At 41.1% G+C, this 18,334-nt stretch overlaps 1 protein-coding gene across 2 annotated transcripts in view; it reads left to right on the top strand.

Moving 5' to 3' along the window:
- The window catches only part of KLHL24 (kelch like family member 24), a 40,050-nt gene extending 22,687 nt beyond the window's left edge, over positions 1 to 17,363 (top strand). The window contains exons 3-8 of one of the 2 annotated variants that reach the window (XM_075937468.2): positions 1,503 to 1,687; positions 4,231 to 4,349; positions 5,098 to 5,286; positions 5,793 to 5,981; positions 10,118 to 10,254; positions 12,205 to 17,363. In XM_075937468.2, coding sequence (XP_075793583.1) covers positions 1,503 to 1,687; positions 4,231 to 4,349; positions 5,098 to 5,286; positions 5,793 to 5,981; positions 10,118 to 10,254; positions 12,205 to 12,223 — 838 coding nt within the window. In that variant the 3' untranslated portion in view covers positions 12,224 to 17,363. Of the gene's footprint in view, positions 1 to 1,502; positions 1,688 to 4,230; positions 4,350 to 5,097; positions 5,287 to 5,792; positions 5,982 to 10,117 lie in introns of both variants that reach the window. The other variant, XM_006125197.5, reaches the window with a different exon arrangement.
- Positions 17,364 to 18,334: the final 971 nt, after the last annotated feature.

Below are 18,334 nucleotides of genomic sequence, written 5' to 3'. Positions count from 1 at the left end.
CCTGTTGGGGGAGAGGGGGGGAGTAAGAGAGACAAATAACTAGTTGTTGAAAGAAACCAATTTCTTTTTCTGAATAATGCTTCCTCGGTAAAGTTCCTTCTCTCCATTAAAGAAATACTTTTCCAAGATTAGTTCCTCGAAAAAGAAGATTAGATAGCTCAACATTAGACATTAAATATGTAAAAAGCAGGCCCTGACATCACTTCAAGGTTGGAGCAACTGAAGGGAAATTTTCTTTGGGATTTTTTTACCAGTTATGAGAGAGTAACTGAGGTCACTTTATTGAATGATCCAAGTGTGTAAACATAGTTCTTAAGACAAGTATTTATATTGTGAGATTTCATGGTATATTCACATTTACCGTGTCTTTGCTTTTTCTAAAACATTTAGAGGAAAAAGGACTTATTTGTTTATAGAATTTAGTAACATGAGAACAAGAATAGTCAGTTTTTACTTCTGATGCCCCACAATGTGGTTTTAAATAAATGCCTATAGCAATTCTATCATTCATAAGCAAAGTTGAGAACAGATCATGGAGTTGTTATAGACATAAGTCATGTGATTTTTTTTTTTTTTTTGGCAGGATTGGGTCATAGTAAATAAGATATCTGCTCCTCTGGGATTAATTGTAGTTAAATAGCATGCAGTACATCAATCTGCTCTTTTAAAGATAATATGCATTTGATATCTGGTTTGATTTGGTTAGTTACACCAGTGTATTGATGTAATGACATAGGCACAAATTTCCCTAAACTAGAGAAGCCCTAAATCAGCCCCCACCTTGTCTGGATCTAGCCCCAAGGCTCAAGAGGAGCCCCATTGGAGCTCTTGTACATTTCAAAGGTGGAATGTTGCTCTAGTTCTTATCGACTAATCGAATAGTCTATGGAAATCCCATCGACTATTTGATGAATCAAACTTTAACATACTTAATCCAGAGGTCTTAAACATTTTAAAAAAAAGAAATTTTCTGTAACATTTGGAAGGTATTTAATTCTAAATTTGCAAAATATTTGTGTGGTATAAACTGTCACGAGAATTTTTGTGATATTTATAACTTTACAGGAGACTGTTTTCAGTGTGCTGGATTTTATATGAAACCTTCAAAACTGTATGTGTGTGTGTGTGTGTATTTCTCACACATGGCTTCAGCTTTACTTCTTATATGTCTGCATCAGTCAGAAGAGAAAATCTTAAAATATAAGGGCTTTCTTTTTTAAAAAAAATTGCTTTTTACACAGCATGCATGCAATATAACTCCATCCTTTTAACAAAATGGTTATTTATTGGTATGGTTACTTGTCACACAATGGGACATCTGGAAATAGTGAAATATCTGAATCATTTTTAAGCAAATGATTATTGCTGTAGAAGTCAGTGTCATGTTAAATAATAGATTTTTAGATTTTAAAGCTGTACGATCTTGGTTTTTCAAGCTGATATTGTTTGCTATATGTGCTTTAATAGACATCTATTTTCTCTTTCTGTTTTCATTGTTTAAGATCCACTGGCTATTCTGAGGTGATAGTCATTGTCGGAGGCTGTGAACGAGTTGGGGGGTTTAATCTGCCATACAATGAATGCTATGATCCTGTGACAGGAGAATGGAAGTCACTAGCTAAACTCCCAGAATTTACCAAGTCTGAATATGCAGTTTGTGCTCTTCGGAATGATATTCTTGTTTCAGGTAAATTCTAGGAAACTTAAATAGGGTAATGACAGCAGGAATATTGCTGGACAGTTTACAGGTCTTTGGGAGATTGTTTGCACTTCCAGAAGTTGCTGGAATGAAAACTTCATGAATTTCACCTCCTCTGGCCTATATGTAGCTTACCAAATAACCTCCCTCAATATGTGTTGAGCATAAACCCTATGCCTATAATTTGGTATCCACATTTTTTCTTATTGTTTTGTTTTTAATCATTAATCATTACAGTAATTCCTCATTTAACACGTGGCCGCTTAACACGTTTTTGCGATAGCACGATTTTTTTTTTAGGGAACGTTTTTTGAATTACACGACCGTCCCCGGAATAACACGATTTCCCCAGCGTTACCGGCGGCTGCGCGGGGCTTCCCTGCATCCCTGCAAAGCGGCGGAGGGTTCACCACTCGCTGCACCGTTCCCTACTGACTCCCCCTCACCAGACTCCTTGCCCTCTCTCCTCCGCCCCCGCTTGAAGGCCGGCGACTGGGTTTCCCCGGTCGGCCCGTCACCGGCAGCTGCGCGGGGCTTCCCCCGCGTCCCTGCAAAGCGGCGGAGGGTTCGCTGATCGCCGCGCCATTCCCTAGTGACCCCCCCCCCGCTGGATGCAGTGAGGGTCCCAGAAGACCCGTCACAAGGGTATACTCCCAACACAATCCTCCTCCCCTTCTCTTCCCCAGAGCCAAACACCTCCCCTCCCTGCCGTAACCCAGTCCCCTTTCTCCCCCAACCTTATGTCCCGGTCCCACCAGACACCACCACTTGAAACGCAACCCCCACCTTTTCCATTATTTTCAATGGGAAAATTGACCCCGCATAACACGTTTTCACGTAACACGATCATTTTCTGAAACATATCTGTAGTGTTAAATGAGGAATTACTGTACATCAATGGATGAATTTTCATCTAAGTTGAAGGAGGCTTGGGTGGAGTTTATAGCCAAATGATTATATGAACTGACCCATGATCCAATATGTCCTCCTCCACACCAGTTAAGTAAGCAACTTTTAATTATTAGTGCTAGATTCTGCAGTGAAAAGGCTTGTTGCCATAGACGGTGCTGAGCATCTTCATCTTCCACTGAAGTCCATAGCAGTTGTGGATGCTCAGCCTCTCTCAAGTTAAGACCCTTAGAAGATTATTTGGGTATATGTCTGTCATCTGGACCAATGGTGACAGGATTAACTGGTTAGGTTCTTCCAGGATAGGAATTACTATCTCCCCTATTGCATTTGATTGTTTACTCAAAGTGTCTGTCTTTCCACATGTTTTCACTTCAGCAGCCGGTGGAACTTAGAGGGGGACATATGCGTGAGACCATGTAGAGGACAGCACTCAATGTTAGTGTCTCGGGGCGAGCACTCACCCCACGGCACCTCCCCCGGCTGCTCTGGGAATCAGCTTTTCAGCCCTGGAATGCCCCTTTCAGCAGGTGTCACGCCTGCTGGTACCATCCTAGGTCAGTGCCCCTGCACTTTAGGGTCCTCCCCTCCCATGGAACCCCAATCCCCCTATACCCACCTTGCTTCAGTGACCCACTGGCAGTCGTCATCTAGCCCCTGCCACAGGGGCAAACTGTTGTATGAAATGGCCCTTCATCATTGGCAAGGGGGTGTGAACCTGCTACCTTTGCCTATCCTGGCTACCCCCCTGCAGCCTTAGTACCCTTAGGCCTTGTCTCAGGCCCTGCAGCCTGAGAGTGAGGTCAGGCCAGAGCACCCCAGCTCTGCTTGACTTTCCTTAGCCCTGGTCTATCTATAGCCCTAGTATTCCCAGGCCACGAGGTCAGGCCAGAGTTCCCCAGCTCTACATGCTTTTCCCCAGCCCTGCTCTGTCTTAGGAAGCCTCCAGGTTCCCTGGCAGCCAGGTCCCTCCTGCTCCACAGCTAGAGCAAGCATGTGTGCTCTCCTTGCCTCCAGGAGCCCTTATTTATACAACCCCAGCTGCACCATAGTGGGCTGTATCTGCCTCAGCTGTGGGCTCTGCTCTCTCAGCCCTCTCCCAGGGCTGGGTTTCAACCCTCATAGGGTCATTGTGGAGCAGATGCCCCATCACAGGTAAGGTACATGCCACACAGAACGTACATCTTTGAAATTTCCTTTCCAGTGGCTCATTCATGCAGTAGTGCCCAAGAAAGTTTAAATTGTGGAAAGAAATTCATTTCAGTGTTTTCCAACATTTAAAAAATCTGCTAATGCAGTGTCTTATGAAAAAAACAAAACCTGCATATTTTTTGCTTAGCATATTATTCTAAAAGGTTTGAATAATGGGAAATATTTATCAAGTACTTTCATTTTTTGAAATATTAATTAACATTAGTAATTCTGAGTACCTCTCAGTCTATGTCTGAGCAACTACCTTGTTGAAATACAATGTTATATATTACCTAGCAGATGTAAAAGATGTGACATTTTCCGTGTTCCACTGCAGAGGAGTATGTCAGTATCTAGCACCTCATATTTAGTAACTGCCTTAGTCATAGAGATGTTTTTTTTTTCTTTTTGTCTTTTTTGTAATTTTAAAGGTGGAAGAATTAACAGCCGGGACGTGTGGATTTATAACTCTCAGCTTAACATTTGGATCAGAGTTGCTTCCCTAAACAAAGGCAGATGGCGTCATAAAATGGCTGTCCTTCTTGGTAAAGTAAGAGAAATATTTTATTACTTATTGTGGCAAATACATTTTCCAAATAATAAGCAAAACTTAATTGTAAAACCAGATGTAACTATTTAAAATTCAGATCGCATTTCCCATCAACCTCTGTTGATTTTAAATAACCGATGAATTATGGTCTGAGGTTTGCAGTGTCTGTAGAAACTGGTGTTACCTAACTTTGATTTTGTTTCTTTGCAATGGAGCGCTGTTCCGATACACTGTGAAAGGGAGACAAACGAGCAACAAATTATACCTCTTCTTAAACATGTGGTTAAACATGTGTCCCAAAATAAAACTGGGCCTCAGACACCTTTGATCTGCAAGTCTTTCGCTTATGCAACTACTAACTCAAATTGATACTGATCTTAGCAGCATACCCGGGCCTATGAGTCTGTCTGTTTGCTCAAGTAAAGAGAATTGTAGAGATGTTTTATAGAGCATGTTTATGTAAAAAGGAAATCCTATGTCCATACTTGTAATGTATGCTCCATTGGCTCCGGTATCTCCACGTACTAATGTTTGGTTGCTGTCTTGAGATTGTTTAGCTGAGTGGCTGAAAAGGCAGTATTCCTATTCTGTATAGAAGTTTTCAGTGGGGAGGCGAAACCTGTGCGATCAGAAATACAGCAAATCAGAATTGAGACCCTGAAGCTTTGAATCAGCTGAATCCTCTACTTGTTTAATTCAAACAGGAGATAAAGATAAATTGATTATATTTTCTCTTTGTTTTGCATAGGTGTATGTGGTTGGAGGGTATGATGGACAAAGCAGACTCAGCAGTGTAGAATGTTATGATTCATTTTCCAATCGATGGACAGAGGTAGCTCCACTTAAAGAAGCAGTGAGTTCTCCAGCAGTAACTAGCTGTGTAGGCAAATTGTTTGTGATTGGTGGAGGTCCTGATGACAACACGTGCTCTGACAAGGTCAGTTAACCCCTCATATTTGTTTCCTTTTTGTGTATCTTAATAATACTACTGAAAATGTAAGTCATACAGAGAGATTTTTAAACGGGATTACAAATCTCCTGAACTAGTCTAGTGCCTGAATGTAAAGTATGCATCACACAGCAGAAAAAAATAATAAAGCACAGTTTGCCATTAATATAGGCTTTGTCGTGGTTAAATCATCTTTGCATTCATGCATTCAGAAATATATAAGTTTTCAATAAAACAGCATATTTAAGTAAATAATGTAAAATACTGTATAATTTTATGTAAACTGATGCTGTTTAATATTCCTTGTTTTTAATGTTGCAGATTTACAGTAGCAATATCTTGAGTTACTTTGCTATCTTTTTGTGACACACTCCAACTAGATGCTGTTATTTCTAATCTCTTTCACTCAAAAACTTCTATATGTACTTCAGGTAATAAATTTGATTTTTGTTCATGTGGGATGTTAAACATAAAATGTGTTTGCCTGTTTCCAGGTTCAGTCATATGATCCCGATACTAATTCTTGGTTGCTCCGTGCAACTATCCCTATTGCAAAGAGATGCATAACAGCTGTGTCTCTAAACAATCTGATCTATGTTGCGGGAGGGCTCACCAAGGCAATTTACTGCTACGATCCAGTCGAGGATTATTGGATGCATGTCCAGAATACATTCAGCAGACAGGTAATAAACACTAAAATACTTGGAAACATTGAAAAATGTATTTTATCTTCTTTGTATTAATAATTTGCAATTAAATGAGTTTGATATGAAACACTTAAATAGCAGCTCTCAGATGCATTAGTTCTTGCTTTACATTTATTAAGATGAAGTTTTTTGTCATGGGTATTTACTAAGAGTCAGACAGGTCATGGGCAATAAACAAAAATTCACAACCTTGCCCACAATCTTTCTCTGACTTTTACTAAAAATATATGGGGAGGGGGAACTAACAGCTGGGGAAACTGGTCTCTGTTCTAGTCCTGCTGCTGCTCCTGTGATGGGGGCTGACTACTGCTGCTCCATCCCTGGCCACTGCTTGTAGGCTGACTCAGGCACTGGGTGGCTGCTCCACCCCCAGACTCAGACCCTGGTCACTGTTTCAACACAGTCCCAGTTTCTGCTCCAGTTCCCTAGCTACCACTCCAGCCCAGCCCTTGCAGCCACACCACCCCGGTCACTGCTTCTGCTCTGGAAACTACCCTGACTGCTGCTCCAACCCGGGCACTGCTCCTGCAGCAGAGCCAGGCAGCTGCTTCATCCCTGCTGCTCTGGTGACAGCTGAAACCAAAGAAATCATGGAGGCTAGTAAAGTCACAGAATTCATTTCCTCTGACAAAACTGTATTCTTACTAATTGCAGCCTAGACCAGGGGAGGGCAAAAGGGCCTCCACAGGCTGGATCCGGCCCACCAAGCGATTTGATCTGGCCTGTGGATGCCATGCTGCTCCCCAATCAGAGCCTGGGGGCGGGAGGGAAGTGTGTGAAGTCTCCTCCCACCTGGCCCTGTCCTGCAAGGAGTGTGTGGTGCTTAGTAATGCTGCATGTTCCATGGCAGAGTGGTAAGAGATTTTGCACGCTCCTCCCACTCCCAAGCCCTGATTGGCCTGGTAGGGAGTTGGGGGGAAGGCACGAAGTCTCCTCCTGCCCTGCAAGGGGTGCGGCGCCCCTAAGCACTGCACATTCCTTACAGCAAGGGGACAGAGTGGGAGGAGACTTTGCATACTCCCCCCTCTTCCCCAGGCCTATCACAGCTTGGGGACGGGGGGAGCGTGTGAAGTCTCCTCCCACTCTGCAAGGGGCTCAGCACTTAAAGTCAACCTCCAAGTGCTGCTCAGCTGGTGGTTGACTCTAAGCAGGGTGCTCCCTGGCAGGGCGGGGGCAGGGAGTGAGAGACTTCATGTGCTCTCCCTCCCTAGGCCCTGATTGACCTGAGGGCAACGGGGGAGCGTGCGAAGTCTCCTTCCACTGCCAGATGCAGAGGTACCTAGAGGGAACTGCCAGCTGTTCAGAACAATTGGCGGTTCTTTCTGCAGGGGCAAAGACTGCATGCTCCTCCAACCCCAGACCAATCAGGGTCTGTGGGTGGGGAAGCACAGGCATGTCCTGGCCCTGCCCCTTCTGGGGTGGTGCAAGGCCACTTCAAAAATTTCTGAAGTGGCCCCCGGTCAAAAATTATTGCCCACCCCGGTCTAGACACTAAAAGTCAGAGAAACATCTAACAACACTTCTGGTGAGTGCTAGTGTGTTAGCATGGACAGTCTATTATGGGATACAATTTAACACTTCCAAACATAGATTGATACTAAATTCCATTGGCATTTTTATTTATTCAAATATTATTTGGTTGAAATTGAAGTTTTTAGAGTTACAAAATTATAGTAGGAAAATGTTTTAAACAGAGCATGAAATATGAGCAGAAAGCAGAGCATGAAAAGCAGCAGAAAGTTTCATATCAATCTCTGAATGAGACTCCTGAGCAGAATTCCAGTGATATAGTTCTTTCCCTTGGTATACGATTTGTAAACTAGTTATCCTATAGCAATACATTCACTATATTTTTAATCTGCTAATAAAATACTATACACTTTAAAAAAATGCCCTGAAAGATAGCTGCTCCTGCCCTGTCCCCTCATTTTCTGTCTTTTCCTCTTACAATTTTCTGCATAATGTTTTCACTTTGACTCCCTCCTTCTTTCTCTCCTTTAGGGAAAAAACCTAGAAGATTTACCCAGCGTTGCTCAGGTCCTTCAAGCGGGAGTCAAGGCAGGGTTGGGAGACTCAGGGCAGGAGATGGTGGTGCTGCATTCAGGACAAGGGGCTGGGAGGTGTGATGGGGCATGAGGGTAGTGGGTGGGAGTACAGGAGTCGGCAGGGGGTGGGGAATTCAAAGGAGGGGTGGGAGGTGTGTGGGGGCTCAGGTCATGGGGTTGCAGGATTCAGGACATAGAGGGCTCAAGCCAGGGGACTGGGAAGTTGAGGGGGGCTTACCAGGGACAGCCATGGCAGTGAGGATGGTGCTGCTCTGAAGACAGCTCCTCCAGGGGGCCAGGCAGTAATGCCCCAGTGGATCCTCCTGGAGAACAGACAGAGCTAGGATAGCCAGCCCCCCCCCCCGGCCGACAGCTCCTTCTGGGGTGGGGCTTTGCCCTCTGTGACTATCCAGCAGTGCCTCAACCCGGGGCTTACCTGTTGCTCCTCACTCCAGCCCTGATTTTGCCTCCAGCCCCTAACCTAACTGCCTCCAGCTGCTTCACCCCCTTGCTCAGTCAATTTCCACTCCCCTCCTCTGATTTGTTCCCTTTGCCCCTTTCTAGCCCCCAGTAAAAAGCAGTCAACAGAAACTTACACAAAGTTAGGGCACAACAAAGGGCAGTGGTTTCTGCAGCGTTCCTGAGCCTGCTCAGTGCACCCTAGATAGCAAATGCCTACAGAGGTCAATTTCCTACATTATACCTGCCAGTGGGCAGACACAGCTCCTTGCAAGTGATGGGAGCCAGGCTGGGCTGCTCGGTGGCTCCTCGCAAGGGGTAGGGACCAGGGATAAACTGCCCAGCAGAGATTGCTGCCATGTGTAGGGACCGTTTACCTAAGCTGGTGGCCAGTAATATGGAAAGTCCTAGCCTCAGCTGGCCTCTCTGTTCCTGGTGCTGCTGCTCTCCCACCGTCGTCACTCTGCAGCATAGCTGTCCCCCACACTCGCTGTCTCCATTTGTCGTTGCGGAGAGACAGTTGTGCCTGCTTTCTCAGACTCCTCCCTTTTTGTGGAAAACAATTCCATTCCAGGCACTTCCCATTAGGGTTGTCAGGTGTCTGGTATTGGCCCGGCCAGTCCAGTATTTGCAGTTTCTGCCGGGTAAAAAAAAACAAAACAGAAAATACCGGACATGTAAAAGGTCTGGTATTTTTCTCAGATGGAAGGCTGATTGGGACATTCTTCCCCCACCATGTTTGGCGGGGGTGAATGGAGTGTATGAGGATTTAAAGGGGCCGTGACTCTTTTTTGTGCAGGGTGTGGCTTTTTGGGGGGGGGGGGGCTCAACAACTTTTTTTTCCTGCCATGTTCGGTATTTTTTGTGAAACTATCTGGCAACCCTACTTCCCATTTTCTTCGCACAATCAAACCCTGACCTTGCTTTAAGTTAGGATAAGGGGAAGCTGTCTACCAAATTTGATGGTCCTAGCTTTTACAATTTAGGAGGAGTTCTTGAGCAAATGGACTCACAGATGAATGGACAGACAGATGCACAAATACTTAGATAGACAGATAACTTTGAGGCCCCTCCCCTTTTTCTCCCACTAGAACATAACATCTGCTTTTTTTTCTGTAATTACTCTGTGCCTGGCTCTCTTTCTTTCCTTGTCTTTAACCACTAGTTGTTACCTACTTCTGTTCTCTTAACCTCTCTTTCTGTTCCCATCCCATATTTGCTACATTTATTCTTTGACTTTTCTCTCTTTTTTTTTGAACTCTGTTCTCTCCATCTCTTTCTTATCTCACCTGCTTATTTGCACTATTCCCAAACATTGGATATGTCATTGCAGTCTGAAAAAGCCATACTTAGCTGCTTCAGTCCAATACAGCCTTATGCCTGAACAGCCCAAGTCTTCAGGATTATCATGCTGCTAGCATTAGCATGCCCCAGGGTTGGTCCAGAAGAGCAATATCCTGCTTTCTCCAGTGAATAGTACCAGAAGGAAATAATATAGTTTTGATCTATCTCCTTTTGGTAATCAAAATGCTGGACCATCTTGCCAACCTTGAATAGGGTTTGGAGTCGGTAAATAATTGTGCATTTTTTTGTATATTTGGTAAACAGGAAAACTGTGGCATGTCTGTGTGTAACGGCAAAATCTATATCCTTGGTGGAAGACGAGAAAATGGAGAAGCCACAGACACCATTCTTTGTTATGACCCTGCAACAGGCATCATCACGGGAGTAGCAGCCATGCCCAGGCCAGTATCATATCATGGCTGTGTGACGATTCATAGATACAATGAAAAAAGCTTTAAACTGTAAAGAAGGGAAAACTTATGAAAGGATGCAGTGCCCTGGCACAAGACAGGATTTCAAAGATTCCTAAAATGGGAAACTGACTTTTCCCTCAGTGCCATACGAAACTAAATCTCCATGTGCCTTTTAAAACAAACACAATGTTTTCAGTTAATTAAAAAGTAAACAAAAAAAATCTACAACCATATCCAGTAACTACTGTTCAATCATTTCTGGTGTGATAACAGTAAACTAACATTTACATAGTTTCCTCTTGGTGTACAGTAATCAAGATCTTGGATGTTACGTAGGGAAGGAACCTTCACAAGTAGTTGTGCCTAGATCTTAAGGACTGATCTCTATTGTTTTTTTGGTTCTCTCAGAGTCTGTTAGTTGAAAACATTTAACCAAGTTGACCTACAAAAAATATGTTGGTTTAAAAGAGTTTGTATCATCGTGATGTAGTGTTGTTGTAGCCCCAGGATATTCGAGACATTGGATATCTGAGGAGAATACATTTTAGTACATAAACTTCTGTTGGTGAGAACAAGAAGCTTTTGAGATTACACGGAGCAGAAGAAGAGCGCTGTATAAGCTTGAAAGCTTGTTTCTCTCACCAGGACAAGTTGGTCTAGTAGAAGATATTATTTCACCCCTTGTCTCACAAGTATGTTCTTTTACCATAAGATTACTTGGCTTACCAAATAGACTTTCTTTCATATTCACCCACTGCTTTAAATGTTTTAAATGCAATGCTTCATAGGAAATAAATATTAAAACCTTTGGTAAATAATTTTCCTCTGTATATGGGTAGGGGAATTGACGGTGTCATAAGAACGGCCATACTGAGTCAGACCAACCATCCATCTAGCCTAGTATCCTGTCTTCCAATAGTGGCTAATACCAGATGCCCCAGAGGAAGTGAACAGAACACATAATCATCAAGTGATCCCTCTCCTGTCACCCATTTCCAGCCTCTGACAAGCAGAGGCTAGGGACACTATTCATACCCATCCTAGCTAATAAGTATTGATGGACCTAACATCCATGCATTTATCTAGTCGTGGTTGTTCATTGAGCTGCTGCAAAAAGTTGCAGTAACTACTGTTTTCATAACAGATCTTCTAACATTTCACTATGGACCTTATTCATAGTGTTTCTAATAATTTATTAGAAGTCATACAAATACTGGACTATATGCATGCAGAAAAATAATGACCCTACAGCATAGGCACACATCTGAAGCAGTTTTGTGTCCCAATTCTGACCACCTTGAATTGTAAAGCTGAAGTCTGCTAATTCTTGATACCATCCTTTGCTAACTGTAAGGTACCATTCATCATTCTACTGTATAAATAGACGAGGAGTCCTGTGGCACCTTATAGACGTGTAGGAGTAGGAGCATAAGCTTTTGTGGGCAAAGACCCACTTTGTCAGATGCATGTGTATAAATAGAAACACTCATCAAGGGGGGCTTCTAACTCTATGAATTTCATAGTGTAAACTCTCTGTTGATAGAAAGAGCTAGCAACCACAGGCCTAACTCTGCTGTTTGAGTTAATCTTATTATGCAAAGTTCTGGGACATTGGCTAACTCTGTTTGTATAGATTTCTCTAGATAGTCACTTTTTCCAGTGCTATTGAGCTGTAAACCCCACAGAGGACATGTGTAGAACTGACACTTCCCACAAATTGTCAAAATGCCATCCAGAGAGGTGTTCATTTAGCCATGTGATTTGTAAAATCACAAACTGAATGGCTTAATTTTGAAGGTTTAAAGACTTCCAAAGTATCCTCCCAGATTTTGGCCCATTGCTTATCAATTAAGCTGAAAATCTTATGAAATATGTCCCTCCCATTCCTGCTTAGATCTCTCTAACAGGATGTTTTGCTCCCAATATACACTTCTATAGTTGGAGCACATATTCATGAAACTACATAGCGCTTCAGAGTTTACACGTGGAAGGAATGCTTGCTCCAGACACCAATTTCCCACCACAAGGTACCATATCCTCTATCCTCATGAAGTCTCTCCTTGCCTTGAAGATAGCTGTTAGCCAGGAAAGCAGTCAGTACTGGAGCAGATGAACGCAAAGGGCCTCTTTCAAGGACAGATCCAGGAGATTTACAAGTGCTGAAACCCTTGTTCGGTCTGTAGGGAAAAAGAGCAAACTGCATGTCTGGAACATAATCTGTCCCCCTTGGGATTTCTTCTCCATCTTCTTCCCACAAGTTTTTCCCATGAAACAGGCATTCTGGCTTTTGGTGTAGCTCCGACTCCTTTAGAGAGTCATCATTGTCAGCATTGAGTAATGGTGACATTGTAAAGGAGCACTGAGCATTAAGTGAACATTCGGCCAATTAGGGTTGTAACCAAGGGAATGTATACAAATTTCCATTGCTAGCTAGATGCCAAACACTAGGGCTATGTCTACATTCGTGGCTTCTTGCATGAGTAATATGCAAATGAGGCTAAGCGTGGAATATCACTGAGCCTCATTTGCATACCTAATGAGCCACCATTTTTTTCAGAAGAGGCTCTTGTGCAAGAAGGAGCATCTGTTACTTTTCAGGAAGAACGGCATTGCACAAGAGGGTTTTTCTTGCGTAAGAAGGGGCAGTGTAGACACTCCTTCTTGCGCAAAAGCCTCTTCTGAAAAAAATGGTGGCTCATTAGGTATGCAAATGAGGCTCAGCGATATTCCACGCTTAGCCTCATTTGCATATTACTCGTGCAAGAAGCCGCGAGTGTAGACATAGCCTAGTAGTTTATATTAGATATATTAAATAAAAATATGTGCAGATTACTGAGGTAATTATTAAATCAGTCCCTGATGTAATTATTAAATCACATCCAAGTGATCAAAATGGGAAGAAATGGAGTAGTATAAGAAAAGTGAATCAGATAAATTAATCCCTTTCTGTGTTTCTGGGGTCCCTGTTCACCAAGCCTGACTTTGAAAATAGAATTCCAGCACCTGTGAACAAGGCCCATTGACAGCATTGGTAGTTGCTCAGTAACTATTTTACAGTATCATGGTGAACAGCTTCTGGCAACATTGTAAATGAAAAAGTTGTTATGGAAGGAGCACTTTATTTCTAATAAGATGCTAAGACAGATTTCCATTTCCCCCAACTGCCTTTCTTTTTGTATTTGATATTTAATGTTGATTTTTAGAGTAAGCTGTTCTGAAATGTTTTTTATTTTATAGGCATATAATGTTATTTGTGTGATGATTATTTTTATTTGCATTTATAAGTCTCTGTGCCTATCTGTAAATACAAACACATTATGTTCTATGTGTCTGAAGAGTCAGTTTATAGTTTAGAATGTTGTATGTTTACTGTTTACATGTATCTTGTTACTGTTACTTACTAATTTTGAAAATAGCTGTTTACTGTACCAGTAAATGCTGATATTTAGATGTAAAAGCAACTTTTTTGCATGCAGCTTATTAGACCCTGTAGCAGTAATGGAGAAGTGTGTGTGTTGAGCATAGCTAAAATGGCTGAAGTTATTTATACAGTAATTTCATTTTAAGTGAACTGTTAATATTTTGTATTTTTGACTCTACATATAGTTGAAGTTATCACACATTCTGTCAAAATACTATTTTTAAAATGTATAAGAAAACAGCTTGTTATTGAAAATGTAACATGTTCTAGAGGCATCTATTGTGCGTGGAGGCACTTCCTGGTCTCTTGTATTTCAAAATATTTTATTTGGGGATAGATAGATTCAAAGATTAAGACTTTCACAATGATGCAAACCCTTTTGATTGGACCTTATGTGCCCTGATTCCTTGAGGAAAAAATACTAACGTGCCTTTCACTGTAATCAAAAGATGTTCATGATGAAAAGTCGCAGTTAAGCAGATCTCATTCCCTGGGAGCTAGCACAAGTACATAATTTCAAAATAGCCATGTTTGGGAAGCAGGGCAAAAAATTTTCTAGCTGTTCCATTCGTTTAAAAACTCACTGTTAAGAGATCTAATATTTACCTAACAGAAAAGTAAATGTCCTTAAATCACAGCTTTAAAAAATTCATTAAATTCTGAGTTTTGATGTTCATGAGCTTTGCCTCTCTACTCTTTGGAATCCTGGCATTGACTGAAAAAAACATTAGTACTTACTTGCAACTTGGCTGTCAAGAAGGTACCATCTGAATAATCTGAATAGTGCATCCTTGAGAGTTTTATACAACCTTCTGATTTTCAACACATCGTACATGACATCAGTTTTATAGTCAGCAGTACATTATATTTCACTAAGTCTAGTAATTATGCATTTTCTAGTTGGTTCCCTCAAACTCTGTATGCCTTCAGTCGGCTGAACTTGTGGGACCTCTTCCATTTGTGCCACTGGATAGCTCATCTTGCAGTGTATGCATCCTGTGCCTCCTCCAAGGATTAAGCATTATGTTTTTCCTCCTATCAATGAGAGTTCAACATATTTCTGGTTTCTGACTCATGAACCAGTACAACAGCATTAAGAATTGCACTGATATTCTCACTCCATGGTGCACAGATACCTTTAACTCAGGAGATGTTGATATGGATTCCTCTTATGTTAACTCACCCATAATTTTTTACAGAATTTTCTGTGTTCTGCAAGCTTCAAGGAAAGGCTGATGCAGGAAAGGGATGCATTTTCACAGGGAAGTAGTTCAAAGAGGAAACTTTGGACTTCTGTGCTTGAAAGCAGGAGACACTTATGATTGTTAGCTATTCTCTAGCAGATAGTCTAAGTTCACTGCCCTATTTTGCGTGATTCTTCAGGTTATCCTGTTTAAATTGATAAGGTGCAAGGACACAAGACAAGAAATAATCCATTTCTTACTATTTAAGACACTTCTCCTCCTCCACAATGCGTTGATTGTGTACTGGACCTTCATTATTCCCAGCTACAAGGGGCAGTGATGAAGTTGTAAACTCATTCTCATTCCAATTCAGAAGAAAATTAATAGAAAGAATCTGAATAGATGGGTGGGAAAAGTAACAGATGAAAGCCCAGTGCATTCATTGAATGGTTAAGGTTGTTCTAACCAGGATCTTCTAGATACTCTTGCAGATCATGATCTCCGATGCGGACTCATTTAATATTATAGCATTTTATTTGGCAACTATTTGTGTTCAGGTTCAGAGAAAACAATGTGTGCATTGATATGCTTCTGGTCCTTCTAGTGATGAAGCTCAGGAAAGGTAGGAGAATTCAGTTTTCTTACTATCCCAATTTGGACAAGATTTTCTCTATTGAAGATGGCAATAGACTATTCAAAAGAATTATGAAACTTACCAGACTTTGTTACTAAGAAGCATGACAGATTTTTATCTGTACTTAGACTCTTTTGCACATTAGAATCATAGGACTGAAAGGGACCTTGAGTGGTCATCTAGTCCAGTCCCTTGCACTCACGAGAAGGTACAAATTAAATTGACTCGTCCCTGATTAAAAAGTCTCTGTACTAAGTAGTGAAAGAAAAATGCAGGACAATGTAGCACTTTAAAGACTAACAAGATGGTTTATTAGATGATGAGCTTTCGTGGGCCAGACCCACTTCCTCAGATCAAAAACGTGAAAGAAAAAAAAGTGAAAGAGTCTGTTATGCAAGGTATAATTTCAGGTAGAAGTTTGACACTCTGGCACGGAGCCAAATATTTATATTCACATGTCTAGCATACAAGTTTCTTTTAGTGTTTTTGTTTTAAACATTATAGGTTTCAAGTAGCCTCAGTAAAAATCCACTGCAATTGTAGCTTTTTCTAAATGTGTAGATTCAATCAATATTATTACAAAAATATTAGCCATTGTCCCTGAAGGTCAGATACATCAACCGCAAGATTTCCTCAATGCACTGACAGTGCATGGCAGCAGTTTTTCATAACTGATGTTGTGTAAAATAGTCCAGGTAATTTAGGATTGTGCATCCATAGATAACATTGCCTGAGAGTTTTATTTACAGGAAATTTTCCTGTTTATCATATCATAATGCTTCAGTCAGTATTTTAATGATTTGTGTGAATGTTTTGTGTGATTTTTTCTGATCATTTTATGATAGGGCTTATATGACGATCTTTTACAAAAATGATAAAGACGCTGTTTGCATCTTGTAGGTAGCTGTACATGATGGTGGCAGGTATGTAATAGCTGCTTCTTTTGCACCACTGGTTCCAAAGAAAAGAATGTGTTTAATGTTGCCAAAATATTTGTGCCTTGAATGCCCTAATATTCCCTCTACTCTTGTGTATGAATTTGCATTGCTTCTGCTGAATCCTTTGTGAAGGTCATTTTTATTGCCCAGAATAAAGACAGCAATCTCTTCATTCATTAATTTAAAGCACAATTAAATCAATTCATGCATCTTTTGTATTTGTTAGTATCTTAGTACTGGACATTGGCTTGTTTGTCATAAATAATCTTGTTCAGGGCCACACATTTCCCCTTCCCTCCCCACAAGGTACATAATGTGAAGTAATATGAAGCAGCATGGCAATAAACAAGACCAAGAAACATGAATATCATGAATTGGTATCCATTTCATATGGGCGAGCACCAGACCTAAGGGTCTATTCTCCTTTCATTGCACACCCATATAATAACCAAGTCACATTATAAGCATTACCTCTCCAGTGAAAGAGAACACGCCCACTAACAGACATTTTCATTACCTGGAGTTATGTTTAGCTTTTTTCCTTTTTGAAAGCAGTTCATTGTTGTTGTTTTGTTGGGGGGGGGGGGGGGGGGGTGGCTGGTCAGTTTCCTTATGTACAGAACATGAGAACATTTTGTTCCACCTAGAGCTAATGCAGATTTCAGGAACAAATTGGCACAGCACAAATCAGATTTGAACAAAAGTGCAGACCACTTAACATGTACCAGCTGAATACTACTTTGCATAAAGCCAATATTGGAAATCTTCACCGTATGTTGGTAATGAAAAAGATGCCTGTTTTATTATGTAGCACAGAATTTCAATAACATTTTATGTAATTGTTATATTTAAATGTATTTCTTGCATAATCTTTTTTTAAATTAAGTCAATGTATCTAATAAACACTTGTCTTTTGAGTATTGCTTTGTGTGTTGTGTTTAATCCATGGAAGAATGAACATGTGGGGCTTGGATAACAGGGGAAGAAACTACAGATTCCCCCTTGCAGAATTTGTCCCAGATTGTTTAGTGTGATGGTGAGATCCCTCCCATCTCTGAATCCCTCTTTCCCTCCATCTCCCCAGCAGGATGGCTTTACTCGCAGTGCTTGGTCACACACTAATAAAAGGGAAGGAGCACAGAAAAGTTAATGTAGTTTGAGATCCTATTCCCTCAGAATCCAGGGTGCAAATGCAACTGATTCCCTGTGTCTGTGTGGCTAAGAGGAGCTTTGTAGCTTAGCCTTTAATGCCTTATTGCAAACTTCTTTTAGGTTTGGTTCAGGCTTAAATGTCTCCAGTGTGAGCATCCACAAATGGAAGTTGCTACCTTAAGAATGGCTGATTCTAGGATGCAGGAGCAAACAGATTATATTACTGAAGTGGAATTAAGGTAGAAAGACTATGAAAAATAAAAATGAGAAATGTTTGTCTAGACACCATATACTTCCAAAATTACTATTTCATCACTGCTTAGGACCTGATGTAGTTAAAGCATAGGAAGGGCCTGATCCAGATTTACATCCATGATAATGAAGTATTCCCATTAGTTTCTGTGGAGGCAAATCAGGACCACTAATGATGCTTGAGACTAAGTATTCTACCCCTCAGGTACATAGCATTTTTAAATACTTTGTTTGTAATGGGAACTATAAAGTTTACGATGCCAGCAGTCTATCTGCCCCATCAGTGTTTCACAATAGGGCCAAAGAGTGGATAAATCCCTGTAATATGATACTTTGTATCAAGATCTTGTCCTTTTAGATATATCTTTAAGTGTTCTTATAGAATCTCTGTAACATTTCTGCTATAACTTTGTATTAAGATATATAGCTCTTGTAAAGAAAAAAAAATGTCTTTTGAGCTCTCCCCTTTCCTTGATTGTCCTGTTGA

The sequence above is a fragment of the Pelodiscus sinensis genome, chromosome 10, assembly GCF_052426305.1.
Source record: "Pelodiscus sinensis isolate ZL-2025 chromosome 10, ASM5242630v1, whole genome shotgun sequence".
Classification (NCBI taxonomy): domain Eukaryota; kingdom Metazoa; phylum Chordata; order Testudines; family Trionychidae; genus Pelodiscus; species Pelodiscus sinensis.
Note: the sequence above shows the minus strand (reverse complement) of the source record. Positions and strands in the feature narration are given on the sequence as shown.